This window comes from Lissotriton vulgaris, chromosome 1_1 (assembly GCF_964263255.1).
Source record: "Lissotriton vulgaris chromosome 1_1, aLisVul1.2, whole genome shotgun sequence".
NCBI lineage: Eukaryota > Metazoa > Chordata > Amphibia > Caudata > Salamandridae > Lissotriton > Lissotriton vulgaris.
The window spans coordinates 614,915,223-614,928,328 of record NC_141685.1 but is presented as its reverse complement, the minus strand read 5'-3'; the positions used below and the strand labels follow the sequence as shown (position 1 = coordinate 614,928,328).

The window sequence follows — 13,106 nt, the reverse complement described above, 5'->3', positions numbered from 1 at the left end:
CTCATCAGACGAGAGTGGGTGTACGACTACGCCATCATCTCCACCACTGGCGCAACATAACTTTGGCTAAGTGGGTGCTGCAAATTGTCCGAAGGGGCTACTCCCTCCCCTACGAGACAACCCCTCTAGCCATGCCACCTCAGTACCACCGCATGTCCGGGGAACACTTGGCACTTCTCCAGCAGGAAGTTGTGGCCCTCTTGGCCAAGGGGGCCATCAAGCGCGTTCCGACGCCAGAAGTAGGTTGTGGTTATTATTCCCACTACTTTTGGTTCCAAAGAAGGACAAGGCCTGTGTCCTATCTTAGACCTTCAGAACGTCAATCGCTTCCTCCGAAAGGAGAAGTTCAAGATGCTCACACTTGCTCAGGTCCTGTCTGCTTGTCTACAAGACTGGATGGTGGCGTGAACTTGTAGGATGCCTATTTTCATATTCCCATCCTGCCTGCGATTCACGGTAGGCCACAAGCACTTTCAGTTCACCGTGCTCCCCTTTGGCCTCACCAGCGCCCCTCGGGTGTTCATGAAAGTGATGGCGATGGTTGCAGCTCATCTGAGCAGATCAGGGGTTTCAGTCTTCCCCTATCTCAATGACTGGCTGTTAAAGGCGGGCTCGCCCCAGGTAGTTGTCTCCCACCACCAGACTATGGCCGACCTCCTGCATTTGCTGGAGTTCTCCATCACCGTGCCGAAGTCGCATCTGATTACCTCACAGAAGCTCCCTTTCATCGGAGCGGTTCTGGACTCTGTGCAGTTTCAGGTTTATCCTCCCGAGCAGCGAGTCCGGGAAATTCAGGCTATGATTCCGATATTTCAGCCTCTGTCCCGGGTTTCGGTCAGGATGACCCTTCGACTACTGGTGGATCATGCCAGATGGCATATGCGGGCTCTGCAGTGGGACCTGAAGTTCCAGTGGGCACAGCATCAGAGCAACCTCTTCGATCACATCCAGATCTCGGAGGGCACTGCACAGCAATTGCAGTGGTGGCTCACAAATCGTGATTGGGTCAATGGCAGATCCCTCTCCCTTCTCCAACCAGAACATACAGTTGTGAAGTACGAGTCCTTTCTTGGATCGGGCGGCCACATGGGGGAGGCGGAGATCAGAGGCCTCTGGTCTCCGGCGGACTCCAAGTTCCGGGCGGCCACATGGGGGAGGCGGAGATCAGAGGCCTCTGGTATCTGGCGGACTCCAAGTTCCACATCAACCTTCTGGAGCTTCAGGCGATCCAGCTTGTACTGAAGGTATTCCTTCCTTCTGTCATGGGGATAGTAGTGCAGGTGTTCACCGACAGCACCACTGCCATGTGGTACTGCAACAAACAGGGCGGGTGGAGTCGTGGACCCTTTGCCGAGAGGCTCTGCGCCTCTGGGCTTGGCTGGAACATAAGGGCATGTCCCTGGTGGTTCAACACCTGGCATGTTCTCTGAACGCCAGGGCGGACGAACTCCGCCGCCGGTGCATGATGGATCACGAATGACATCTGAACTCAGATGTGGCGCAAGATCTATTTCAGCAATGGGGAGAGCCTTGGTTAGATCTATTTGCCACCGAAGAGAACGCGCAATGTCAGCAGTTTTGCGCGTTAGAATTTCCAAGGCGGCAGTCGCTCTGCAACGCTTTTCGTCGCGAGTGGAGTTGCGGTCTGGTGTACGCCTTTCCACCTATACCAATTTTGCCCAGAGTGCTGAAGGAGATCAGGCGCGACCAGGCCCAAGTCATCCTTGTGGCTCCGGACTGGGCTAGAAGAGTATTGTATCCTGAGCTACTCAGTCTGAGTATCGATCCCTCGATCTGTCTGCCTCTTCGGGAGGATCTTCTGTCGCAGCAGCAGGGGACAGTTTTCAACCCAAACCTGTCCAGTCTCCACTTCCTTGCGTGGAGATTGAGTGGCGGCAGTTGATGCCTTTCGACCTGCCTCCAGAAGTCTGTAATGTTATCTTGGCAGCCAGGCGTCTCTCCACTAAGACCGTATACGCCTGCAGGAGGAATCAATTTGTGGCATGGTGCACAGCAAAGGCTGTGGATCCCCTTTCTGCCCCTCTTTCAGAGGTTCTTCTTTTTCTTCTCTCTTTGGCCTAGCAGGGCTCTGCTCTGGGCACTATCAAGGGGTATCTCTCAGACATTTCCGCCTTTTTAAGGCTTCCAGATCAGCCTTCCCTTTTCAAGTCCGCTGTTGTAAATAGATTCTTAAAAGGCATCACACACGTTTCCTCCTGTTCCTTTTGTGATGCCTCAGTGGGACTTGAATTGAGTTCTTACTTTTCTGATGTGTGCTCCCTTTGAGCCACTTCACAATTGCTCTATTTGTCTCCTCACTCTAAAGACTGCTTTCCTGGTTGCCATCACCTCTGCCAGAAGGGTGATTGAGCTCCAGGCTTTTTCTTCTTAGCCTCCTTTTCTCTCTGTCCATCCCGACAAAGTTGTTCTAAGGACTCGTCCTTCTTTTCTGCCAAAGTTGGTCACTGCCTTTCACAACGGGCAGACAATCACTTTGCCCACCTTCTTCCCGCCTCTGCATCCCTCAAAAGAGGAAGAGAGGCTCCACCGTCTGGGCCCAAAACATGCGCTCTCTTTCTATTTGGACCGCACCCAACCGTTCCGGGTGGATGCCCAGCTCTTTTTGGGCTATGTGGGTGCCGAGAAAGGTCGGGCTGTGCACAAGCGGACCATCTCTCAGTGGGTCGTTCTGTGCATAAAGGCTTGTTACTCCTTCGCTAAGAAGAAGCCTCTGGTGGGATTGCGCGCCCACTCTACCAGGGGGCCGGCAGCTGCTACTGCTTTGGGAAGGGGAGTTCCCTTGCATGACATCTTTCAGGCAGCTACGTGGGCCTCGCTGCAAACGTTTACCAAACACTACTGCCTTGACAGCAGGAGAGATGACTTCTTTGGCCGTTCGGTGCTCCAGGACTTTATGGTGTGATCTTGGTCCGGAGACCCACCACCGGGGTTGGTATTGCTGAGGTATCTATTCTAAGGTAAGGAATCTATCACTATGTGTTTCTTTCAGATGCACAAGTTACTTACCTTCGGTAACGATATATATCTGTAAGAAACATTAGTAGTGATAGATTCCTTACTGCCCCACCCATCCTCCACGTTCTGCAAACCGATTTCTAGCGTTAAGGTCATCCCTTTCAGGGCCCTAGTTTCATGTACCAGTGGTCCGTTTCTTGCATGGCTCTGCGTTCCTGGCGTAGAAAGTGGTGTACAGAACTGACGTCAGAGCGCGTGGGCGCGTCTAAGTAGCTCCGGCGACGTCATCCCGGCGCCAACGGCGCAAGCGGAGCTGCACGACGACGCCTACAGACGCGCAGGGGCACTGCTGACAAAACTTTCCGGATCCAGTCTGACGCCTGGGGGTAATTCTAAGGTAAGTAAGCGCAGGTCAGCGCACCAAGCTTTGGGAAAAATATGTAATATTTAAAGAAGGACCCTTTTTTTACCTCCATCTAAAGCTAAATATACTATTGTCAGAGTAACCGGGATTAAAAACCTACTTGTCAGGCCCTTGCAGTATGGGTGTGGTTTTGCACTTCGGATCTGCCTCCCAGAGTTTTCATCAATGTGATCGCAATGGTCACATTGTTCCTCAAAGTCAAGAATGTACATATCTGCCATATCCAGATTATTGACTGCTCATGTCTAAAGTCTTTTAGCATTCTCTCTACTTGTACGTCTCTCCTCTGTCCAGTCTAGATCTCTCTGTTACCACAGAAATGTCTTCCCTCATTTCCTCTTTAGTTCTTTACCCCCCCGACCCCCCCCCCCCCCCCCCCCCCATTTTTTGCTGAAAACTGTGGTTGGGAGTGCTCTCCCCCAACAGAAACCAATGTTGGCAGTTTAGAAAACCTTTCTTTGTTGGGCCATGATAACAGCTAAATTGAGTTGCTCTCGAGTGTGCTTCCACCTTTTGCCCCCAGTGTTCATTTGACCATTTTACAATCATTAACACATTGGGTGCAGGAATCACACTCTCAGACAAGACTGGTTTCAGTCTGACGTGGTGAGCAAATACACATCATCTCATTATCTTTATCATCCTGGAGCTTAATGTGGTCTTCTTGCCTTGAATCGTTACATTCCACTCTCAGAAGGAGAACAGAGGCAGCTAGCTCAAACGGGATGTTCTATCTTCAACTCTGTAAGTGTGTTAGGACCAACATCAACGACGAGGACACCAGCAAAATCATGAACACCATCCACTCCGGATCCCCGCTAGACCCATGCCCACACCACGTCTTCAACAAAGTCGGCACAGCCATCGTACCCGGAAATTAATCAGCATCTCCTTCGAGACAGCAACCTTCTTGGGAAGCTGGAAGCACGCCAAGATCACGCCTTACTCAAGAAACCCAAGGCGGACCCCAAGGACCTCAAAAACTTTCGGCCCATCTCCCTGCTCCCGGTGAAGGTCATCGAAAAAACCGTCAACAAACAACTGACCCGCTACCCCGAGGACAACAGCATCCTGGACCCGTCCCAGTCCGGGTTCCGCAGCAACCACAGCACCGAAACCGCCCTCATCGCCGCCACCAATGACATCAGGACCCTGCTAGACAACGGAGAAACAGCGGCCCTCATCCTCCTGGACCTGTTAGCCACCTTCGACACGGTCTGCCACCGCACACTACAAACACGCCTACACGATGCCAGGATCCAAGAGAAGGCTCTGGACTGGAGCATATCCTTACTCTCTGGCAGAACACAGAGCGTCCGCCTCCCCTCCAATGCCACCGAGATCGTCGGCGTACCCCAGGCCTCATCCCAACGCTGTTCAACATCTACATGGCACCTCTCGGCCTTGTTGCCTGACAGCGCGACCTCAACAACATCCCCTACGCCGAAGACACCCTGCTGATCCTCTCCCTCACCAAAGACCCTCACACCGCCAAGACCAACCTCCACGAAGGTATGAATGCCGTCGCCGAATAAATGAGGAACAGCCGACTGAAGCTGAACTCTAACAAGATGGCGGTCCTCATCCTCGGATCCACCCCTTCGGCCTCCAAAGAACGGCAGCAGATCTTTCTCCCAACTCGCCGCCACAACCTGGAACACCCTCCCCACACACCTACGGCAGACCCAAAACCTACTGACCTTCAGAAGACTCCTTAAGACCTAGCTCTTCAAACAGTAGCAACACCCCCCTACCCCCAGCGCCTTGAGACCCTCACGGGTAAGTAGTACACTTTACAAGTGATATGATTGTATGATTGATTAGTGAGACAGCTTTGAAGCTGGGCCATTTTTTAACACTTTCATTTGACTAACACCAACTTAGCAGGGGCCGTCAGTATTGACACAAATTGTGTCTTCAAAGTTGTTCAATTATAATACCCTGAATCTCATTCAAAAGTGGTTTCCTATATCGTTTCTAAGTGGGCAGTATTGCACTATTGAGAAATGCCTTGCCAACTTCAAACAATCTTCTCTGGCTGACTTATCAAGCCTCCCAAAATGTACTAAAAAACCTCAGTTTCATACTCTTGTCGGCAGAAAGACTTCTAAACATACTTAATCTGAGACCGCAGCATGTTTTTATAACAGCTGTATCTCAACTCTGGCCTCGAGGTTGCTAAAAAGATCAAATATCTTTGGTTCCAACTGCTGTGTATCTCCAGCGCTGAATTTCAAAGCTCTTGGAACAAGTGATTGGGCACTGATATTCGCTGTAGACTGTGTGACTATAAATCAGAAACTTTGGAACACATACTGTGCATTTGCCAAATGTATTAGGCCTGAGGAGGAAGTATCTGTGCCAGTCCTCCTCCTTTGAGGACAATGTACGAACTGTCAAGGAAGCAACAAGATGTTGCTTCTCTACTCCAACGAGCCGTTTTATAAGAAAGCTTGACAAAACTAGGTACTTTTACTTAGAAATAACAACACGCGGTTATCTTTTCCAAAGTATAACTATAGGCTGTTGCACGGGAATTGAGTCGATTTTATAATGATTTTATGAATTATTCATTATTCTGTTATTTTATAGTTGATTAATTTAAATACAATAAAATACTACCACTCAGCATAAATATTAACCAGACCGCATTTTTGTTCTCCGGAAATCTATAAAAATGACTACAACAGTATCTTCCAAATTCAATCTTTTTTCATGTTTTAAACCCAGACCTGATCCCGATTTGGCCTGTTGTGGTGCATAAACTACCACTCATTTGCTTAGATTTCATACCTACAAAACAGTGTATAGAGCCATGCTTAAAGACCCAAAGCTATCTGCAGTCAGATGTTCTCATATAAATATCCAATTGGAAGGAAGAAGGAAAATATTAACCATTAGTAAATGAACAGTCATTGCAAATTTAGTGTAACAAAAAAGTAGTTTTTCTCCTTTTTGTGGAATGATCTTAATCTTCTTTTCCTTAACAGAATTGAAATGCCCTTTAAAGAGAACAAGGAAATCATTCTCTCTGGACTGGAGTTGAGGACAATACTTGTTCAGAATGTGTTTAATGTAATTGAAGATAAGATTGATGTGGGTTTAAAATATAACCTTTTGAATTTTAAGTCATCGGAGTGCAAATACATTCGCTAGGAACAGTAATCTATAAAATCAGTTAATTTTACACCATTTGTGATGTCTCTACCTAGGGCAACCAAGCCTATTGTGCGTATTTCTCATTTTATAATTAAATCCGAGATTTGCTCACCTGTTTCAGGATTGAATGCGCCAAATCTTTATGAAGATGTAGGATCTCCAGAAATTGCAGGGTCCTGTAATAAATTGTATCTGATTAAAAACTGCTTCTAGGGGAGAAATGTAATGGGGGGGGGGGGGTGGTATAGCGATAAAAAGAAAAATATATTAAATCTGTACAGATGTACAGATTACTTGTTTCCATGCTGCAAAAAGTTGTAACTGGTGATGACTCATAGAATTTATATATGTAGCCCTTTTAACTCGCACTGTGGCATCATGTGTCAAACAATATCAACTATCCAAACACGTCACTTGGCGAAGAGCCATTATAGTACAGTATAGTCCAATATCACAGAGGGTGGGTTTAGCTCCTTTGTAGACACTGCACAACTGATGTCATTGGGGTGTGGAGGCAGGACATCTGTGACAGCCTCTGGCACTTTTAATATCAAACCAGCCATGCCGCACCCCCCCCCCCCCCCTCCCCCTACCTCCCCCTCCGCCAGTGCTTTGCATAAAGCCCCTCCATCATTAGTAAAACACTAAAGTCTCAGGCACATCCTGCCAGTTTTTTTGCTTTGTCTTCGTGTTATAGCTAGCAAGTGATGTTGCTTCTACTTTTACATTAAGATTTACATTTGACTTTTGCTTACTTTTCAGAAAGACCAGTGAAGATGCTCAAAAAGAGAGGCGAAGAGTATCCAGTCTCCTGACCATGATGGAGCCAAGCCTCTTGCAATTTTACATTTCTCGAGAATGGCTGAATAAGTTTAAGACTTTCGCAGAGCCAGGACCCATTTCAAACAATGACTTTCTGTGCATGCATGGTGGTCAGTTGTTTTTTGTTTTACAATATTGATTTGTTGATTTGTTATTAAAAAGTGGGCAGTGAGTTTTATTTCCCAAATTTGAGTGGTTGTTGATCGGTTACTAAAAGGTGGGTCAGTGAATGTGCGTTCTTTGTATTAGTAATGTTTTTGTGGTATTTAGAGATTAACGATTTGTTTATTTACATGTAGCTTTTAGTTCAACTCTACTTATGATACATTTTGGAAATGTTCACAATGTAGATTATTCAAGTTACCAGACCTGCAGATTTAGTAAACTTTTTTGATTTTTCGAGGCCTGGGTAACGTTAAACACTAGAAAACCAATCAAATAAACAAAAGGTTATAGTGATATAGTTGCTGAAATAAGGTAAAACCTAACGTTTTAAAACCAAACAAAACTCTTAAATTCACCAGTTATAGTTTACTGAGCCAATTATAGCTTGTGCACTCGCCATACACTGCTTAATAACTCACATATTGCATCACACATATGACATTTTCACTGACATCATTGATCGTAATATGTGCTACCTTTCCCAGAACATGTGGAAACTCATTGCAAAGTTGTCAACGCTTGTGTTATTGTACAGTTATTTTTTTTTTATATGGATGGTATGTTAAGGAAAATAAATTATGGATGCAGTTTGTAGGCCTCTGGATTTAAGCTGTTGTTATTGGCACGATATATGTCACTAATGCCACCATTTGCCCTGGCTTCATCTTTGAAGCAATCTGAATGTTAGTTTTACCCTACAAACAAGGTGTAGAGATAGTGTTTTAAGGGATTTACGGGGGGATAATTCCTTTTTCTCTTGTTGCAGGTGTTCCTCCCCAAAAGAGTGGTTTTGTGGAAGATCTGGTTGTAATGCTGCCACAAAACATATGGGACTATTTGTACAGCAGGTAGGCTCTTCAAAAAAGGATACGAGTTTCTCACAGTTTTTTAGTTAGAAATTACATGTAGTTTTTACATTACATATAACCATCAAGTGCACCTTTAAAATAAAATAAAAAGTTGAGTAAATAAAATATTATTTTCTCTCAATTACTTAAGATCACTTTCAGAAATAGTTTCCAGGTTAAAGTGCATGGCTCCCATCCTTGCTAGGCAAATGTTTTCAATATTTTTTTGGTGGTTGATATGCTTTATTTCGATACATAGATATCTTAAAAGCAGTACATACATTGATAAATAAAAAAATAAAAAAATACATTCTCAAGGCCAACGATAAAATACATATGTAATTTAAGAGGAATAAATCGAAACTATTGCAATAAATAGTAAAAAAGAATTAAATTGAAATGGAGAGCCTTTTTGAACGGATCAACCATGCCCATTTAAAAAATTTTGTAACACCACAGACAATAGGGGAGGATGTATCAGTCAGTAGGATACGGAGGGCCACCAAGTGCTGGCGTGTACCTAAAAGTCGGCACAATGGTATGAGCCAGCGCCTCCTTGGTGCACAGTAGTCCGGGCATTCAAAAAGAATGTGTGCCACCGTCTCCACCCGTGTTGAACACAAAGCACAGAAGGGCGAGGACTGGGAAAAATATTTCCACCTGGACACCAGGTTGCCTAGAGGTAAGGTACCCACTCTGAACTTAAAGTAGAGAGCCCTGTCCAATGGAATAGAGATGAGGTCCAAATAAGGCTCATATGCCGCCACATCTTTGATTCTTAGGAATGCTGCAGTCGAATTGCAGTGTTGTGGGTTGCCAATGAGTTTGTAAGATACCCAGCCCCAGTATAGTTTCTTCAGGGTGGCCTTGGGAGGAGCAGATCGAGTAGCCCAAGAATCATCCAGACCCAGCTCCCCCAAGAGACTCTTGACATCCCTCAGCCATTTTATTCGGTGCCATCCCTCCATTGCGATCACCTCAGTCAGGCCTGCTGCATATGAGGCTAGCTCAGGGACCCTCCACAATCGAGCCCACAAGAGCAAGGGCCGGAGTCGTGCCTGATCCGCGATTGGTCTGCAGCCCAATTCGAGAAGCACCGGAACTGTGGGTGTGCTCAGCGGAAGAGCCATAAGTTCTTTCAGGAATTTACTTCCGCTTTAGCTAATACCTCAAGGTTTGAGGTGCCCCACAACTCCACCCCATACAGGGCGGCAGTAACCCCTCTAGCTTTGTAAATGTCTATAACCGGGGAAATGCAATGTTTAGAAGATGAGCGATGTTCCCTGAGTAGGATGCCAGCCACCCTTTTGTGGCTGAGCAGCATCTTGTGAATGTGTGGGGTCCAACTCATGGTGTTGCTAAGGCGGATCCCCAAATAATCAAACTCACAGACCCTCTCCAGGGGAACAGTATTCAAAACCGGGGGGCGCCCTAGTTTTTTAGGGGGGTTCATGGTCAGGTATTTGGTCTTGTCTACATTGATCGTCAAGCCCCTGACAGAGCAGAACTCCTGGAAGCGGTTGAGGAGCTTTTGGAGACCCTGGGGTGTCTTTGCGATGAGAAGGGTATCGTCTGCAAAGAGCAGGGTGGGGATCCGAATGCCCGCCAGGGACGGAGCATCTGCTGGTTCTTTGAGCTGATGCTCTACCACACCATTCGCATACAAAGAGAATAGTGTGGGAGCTAGCACACATCCCTGGCGGACACCCCTGTACACCGGGATCCTATTGGTTTTCTCCCCATTCGTGCCCCACCGCACCTGTGCATAGTTGTCTGTATGAAGTTTAATCAAGAGCGACAGGATGTAGGGGGGCAGCCCCAGCCCCTGCAGAACCCTCCAAAGCTCCTCCCTAGGTACTAGGTCAAAGGCAGTCTTCAGGTCAATAAAGGCCAAATAAAGACTGCCCTTGCCCAGCACCACCACCTTCCAATACAGGAGCATCAGCCTGAAGGCCTGTTCGATCGTCCCAGTACCTGAACGGAATCCCGCCTGAAAGTCAGACAGTATCTTGTTGTCATCAGCCCATTGGAGGACCCTCCCCAGAATCACCTTCCCGACCACCTTTTGGGAAGAGTCGATGAGACTAATGGGCCTGTAATTAGCGGGGTTGACCCGACATTCATTTTTGAATATCGGGACAACCTCCGCCCCCTTCCAGGAGTCAGGTACTAGTGCGCCCCTCAAGATTGCATTTAGTAGCGTAGCGACCAAATGCCCCCATTCCTTAGGATCGGCTCGTAGCAAGTCACCTGGTATCCCGTCCGGCCCAGCTGCTTTTAATGGGACCAGGGACTTAATTACGGCCTCCACCTCCCTCGCGGTAAAGCCATCTATGACACTAACATTTGCATCATCCCCCCAGGAAAAAGGCTCACTAAGGTCCCCTTCGGGTCAAGAGTACAGGGCCTCGAAGTGGTTGTACCAGTTCTGAGCGGGGATATTACACGTAATCAGCGATACATCTGGCCTATTCCTAGTTCTAACCAAGCTCCAAAAACCCCTTGCATCCTTTCCCTTACTTAATACCAAAAGGTCTTCCCAAAACTTCTCCTCCCACTCCTTTTTCGCTGCCCTTAAGGTGTGGGAGTAATCCTTCCTTGCTGTCCTAATTGCTAGTTGGGACTTAGATTTAACTGCCCCTATCAAGGCTTTTTTCATGGTCCTGCATTTTGTCGTAAACCATCCCTGTCTATTAATGGGTTTAGCCCTGTTAGTCGCACCAGAGGAACTACTGGGGGAAATGAAGAGCTTACTTAGGGCCCTGGTTAGGTCACAAAAAATCTGCGTGGCCTCCTCAGGCGCATGAGTCAGTGAGCCTAGATTGCTCTGAGCTGCAGCCAGCAATGCCCCTATGGCTGCAACTTTTTCAACAGATAAGATGAGCTTGGCCCACTTCAGTCGTCTCCCACAGTTGGATACACTGACCATGTGAAAGTTGGAGGATGGCGGTGATTGTAACCTAGCCTTTCCCTTGAGCCACTCAGGAGATAAGACAAGAGAGAGGAGATTGTGGTCACTCTCAATGGTCTGAATAATCTCCATGTCACTCAGGTTGCTCCATAAGCATACGTCAAGAAGAATGTAATCTATTCTAGACGTATGATTGGGCCTATTATAAGTGTGTGCACCAATTGAGTCGGATTTGGACCTCACATTGACCGCCCTCAGATCAAATTCCATATTGAGTGCATTGATCTGCAACGCCACTTGTGACCACCTTTTAATGGGGGGCAGAGCCAGGGCCGGAATCCCCTTTCTCGAATCCTCCTCTTCTATGCCTAGCATATCATCAAGGCCTAGGGTCTCAAACATACAATTTAGATCACCCGCCACCAAAATGCACGATTTTTTTTGACTGCTGCCTAAGGAGATCTTCCAAAAGAGCAATGGTGGGCGATTGTACGCCTCCCCGGGTACCTCTACCATAGATATTGAAGATGTCTAGGAGCAGACATCCCCGCGAATCCTTTAGCGTGATGTTGAGGAGACCAGGTGAGTTTGTGGGGTGCTCCTCCACCCTACAATCTAGGGAGACAGTAACCCAAATGAGGAGACCACCCAAAGGGCGACCCCTCCCTGACAGAGGGGGAACAGCTGGAACAAAGTGGGATGAATATCCCACCTTATGACAGGGCTCCCTACCCCACGTCTCCTGGAATATACAGATGGAATAACCCTCAACAAGAGCGTTCCAGTCAGGCAAACCCAACTTCCTATCGATTCCTGCGATGTTCCAGCTGAAAATCCTAAGGACTGGATCCGCCACAGCTGGTTCACCGCCAGAGTCAAGGCCTCCTCCACCAGGTCCTGGGTCGTTAGGCTGCCAACCCCACCTTGCCTCCCGGGAAGCTGATTTCAATATTATGTTTTTTTTTTAAAAGCACAGTTCTTCAGTTGCTAAATCCAGACCTTATTTGCCACAAATAGTGTTAAAGCAAAGTAATGTGATAAGACTCCCATTAGAATGTGTAGTGGTTGGTTACATTTTAAACTCTGGATTTAAAGAAAACTCTGCAGTTCCCGAAGTACCATATTCAACCTGTGTATTTAGCATTTGTAGTGCTTTAAAGTAAATCATACGGGGGGGCGTGGCCAAGATGGCGACCGGAGCGGACGTGTAGTCAGAGAGCTCCCCGTCCCGATCCCCCCTTTCGTGCCCCTGGTGCATAGCTGAGCCCCCCCACGGACCTGGCGAGTGTTAGCCCTGTGTCCGCGATCCTGCGGCGATCCAGCGGAGAGCAGAAAGATCCCTGTGCTCCACCCGCGAAGCAGCCCCCGGAGCAGACCGGAGAAAGGCCGAAGCTGAAGCCCGGCCTGCCTGTGGTGCGCCAGCAAATTACTCCGGAGCCCTACGCCGCCTGAAGCCCGGAAGAGGGCTATTGTCTACAGGCCGCAGCCCGGCCGTATTGGAGCAGTAACGGCGCTGGGCGAGCCCCGGCCCTGCCTGCGCTGGCGTGCCGGAAGAGTCTGCGCTGCAGGACACCGCTACTAGAGGCCCCGGCTTGGGCCTACGCAGCCGAGCAACGCGGAGGCGGCCCGACGCAGCACGGCGCCTGGCTGGAGGCACAGGTGAGGAGCGAGTAGCAGTGCAACCCCGGGGGCTGGCCGAGCACGCCCCGACTGGAGCTGCGGGGAGCTGTGAGGGACATTCCCAAGGTCGGCCTCACTCGCCACGAGTCGCTGACACCACGGGGTTGCGGCCTGGAACACC

General features: G+C 48.1%; 1 protein-coding gene across 2 annotated transcripts in view; it reads left to right on the top strand.

Annotated features, from left to right (window-relative positions):
• USP33 (ubiquitin specific peptidase 33) overlaps positions 1–13,106 on the top strand; it is a 325,757-nt gene that overhangs the window by 186,419 nt on the left and 126,232 nt on the right. For both annotated transcript variants that reach the window (XM_086954140.1, XM_086954147.1), the window contains 2 exons: positions 7,322–7,491; positions 8,313–8,394. In XM_086954140.1, coding sequence (XP_086810266.1) covers positions 7,322–7,491; positions 8,313–8,394 — 252 coding nt within the window. The remainder of the gene's footprint in view (positions 1–7,321; positions 7,492–8,312; positions 8,395–13,106) is intronic.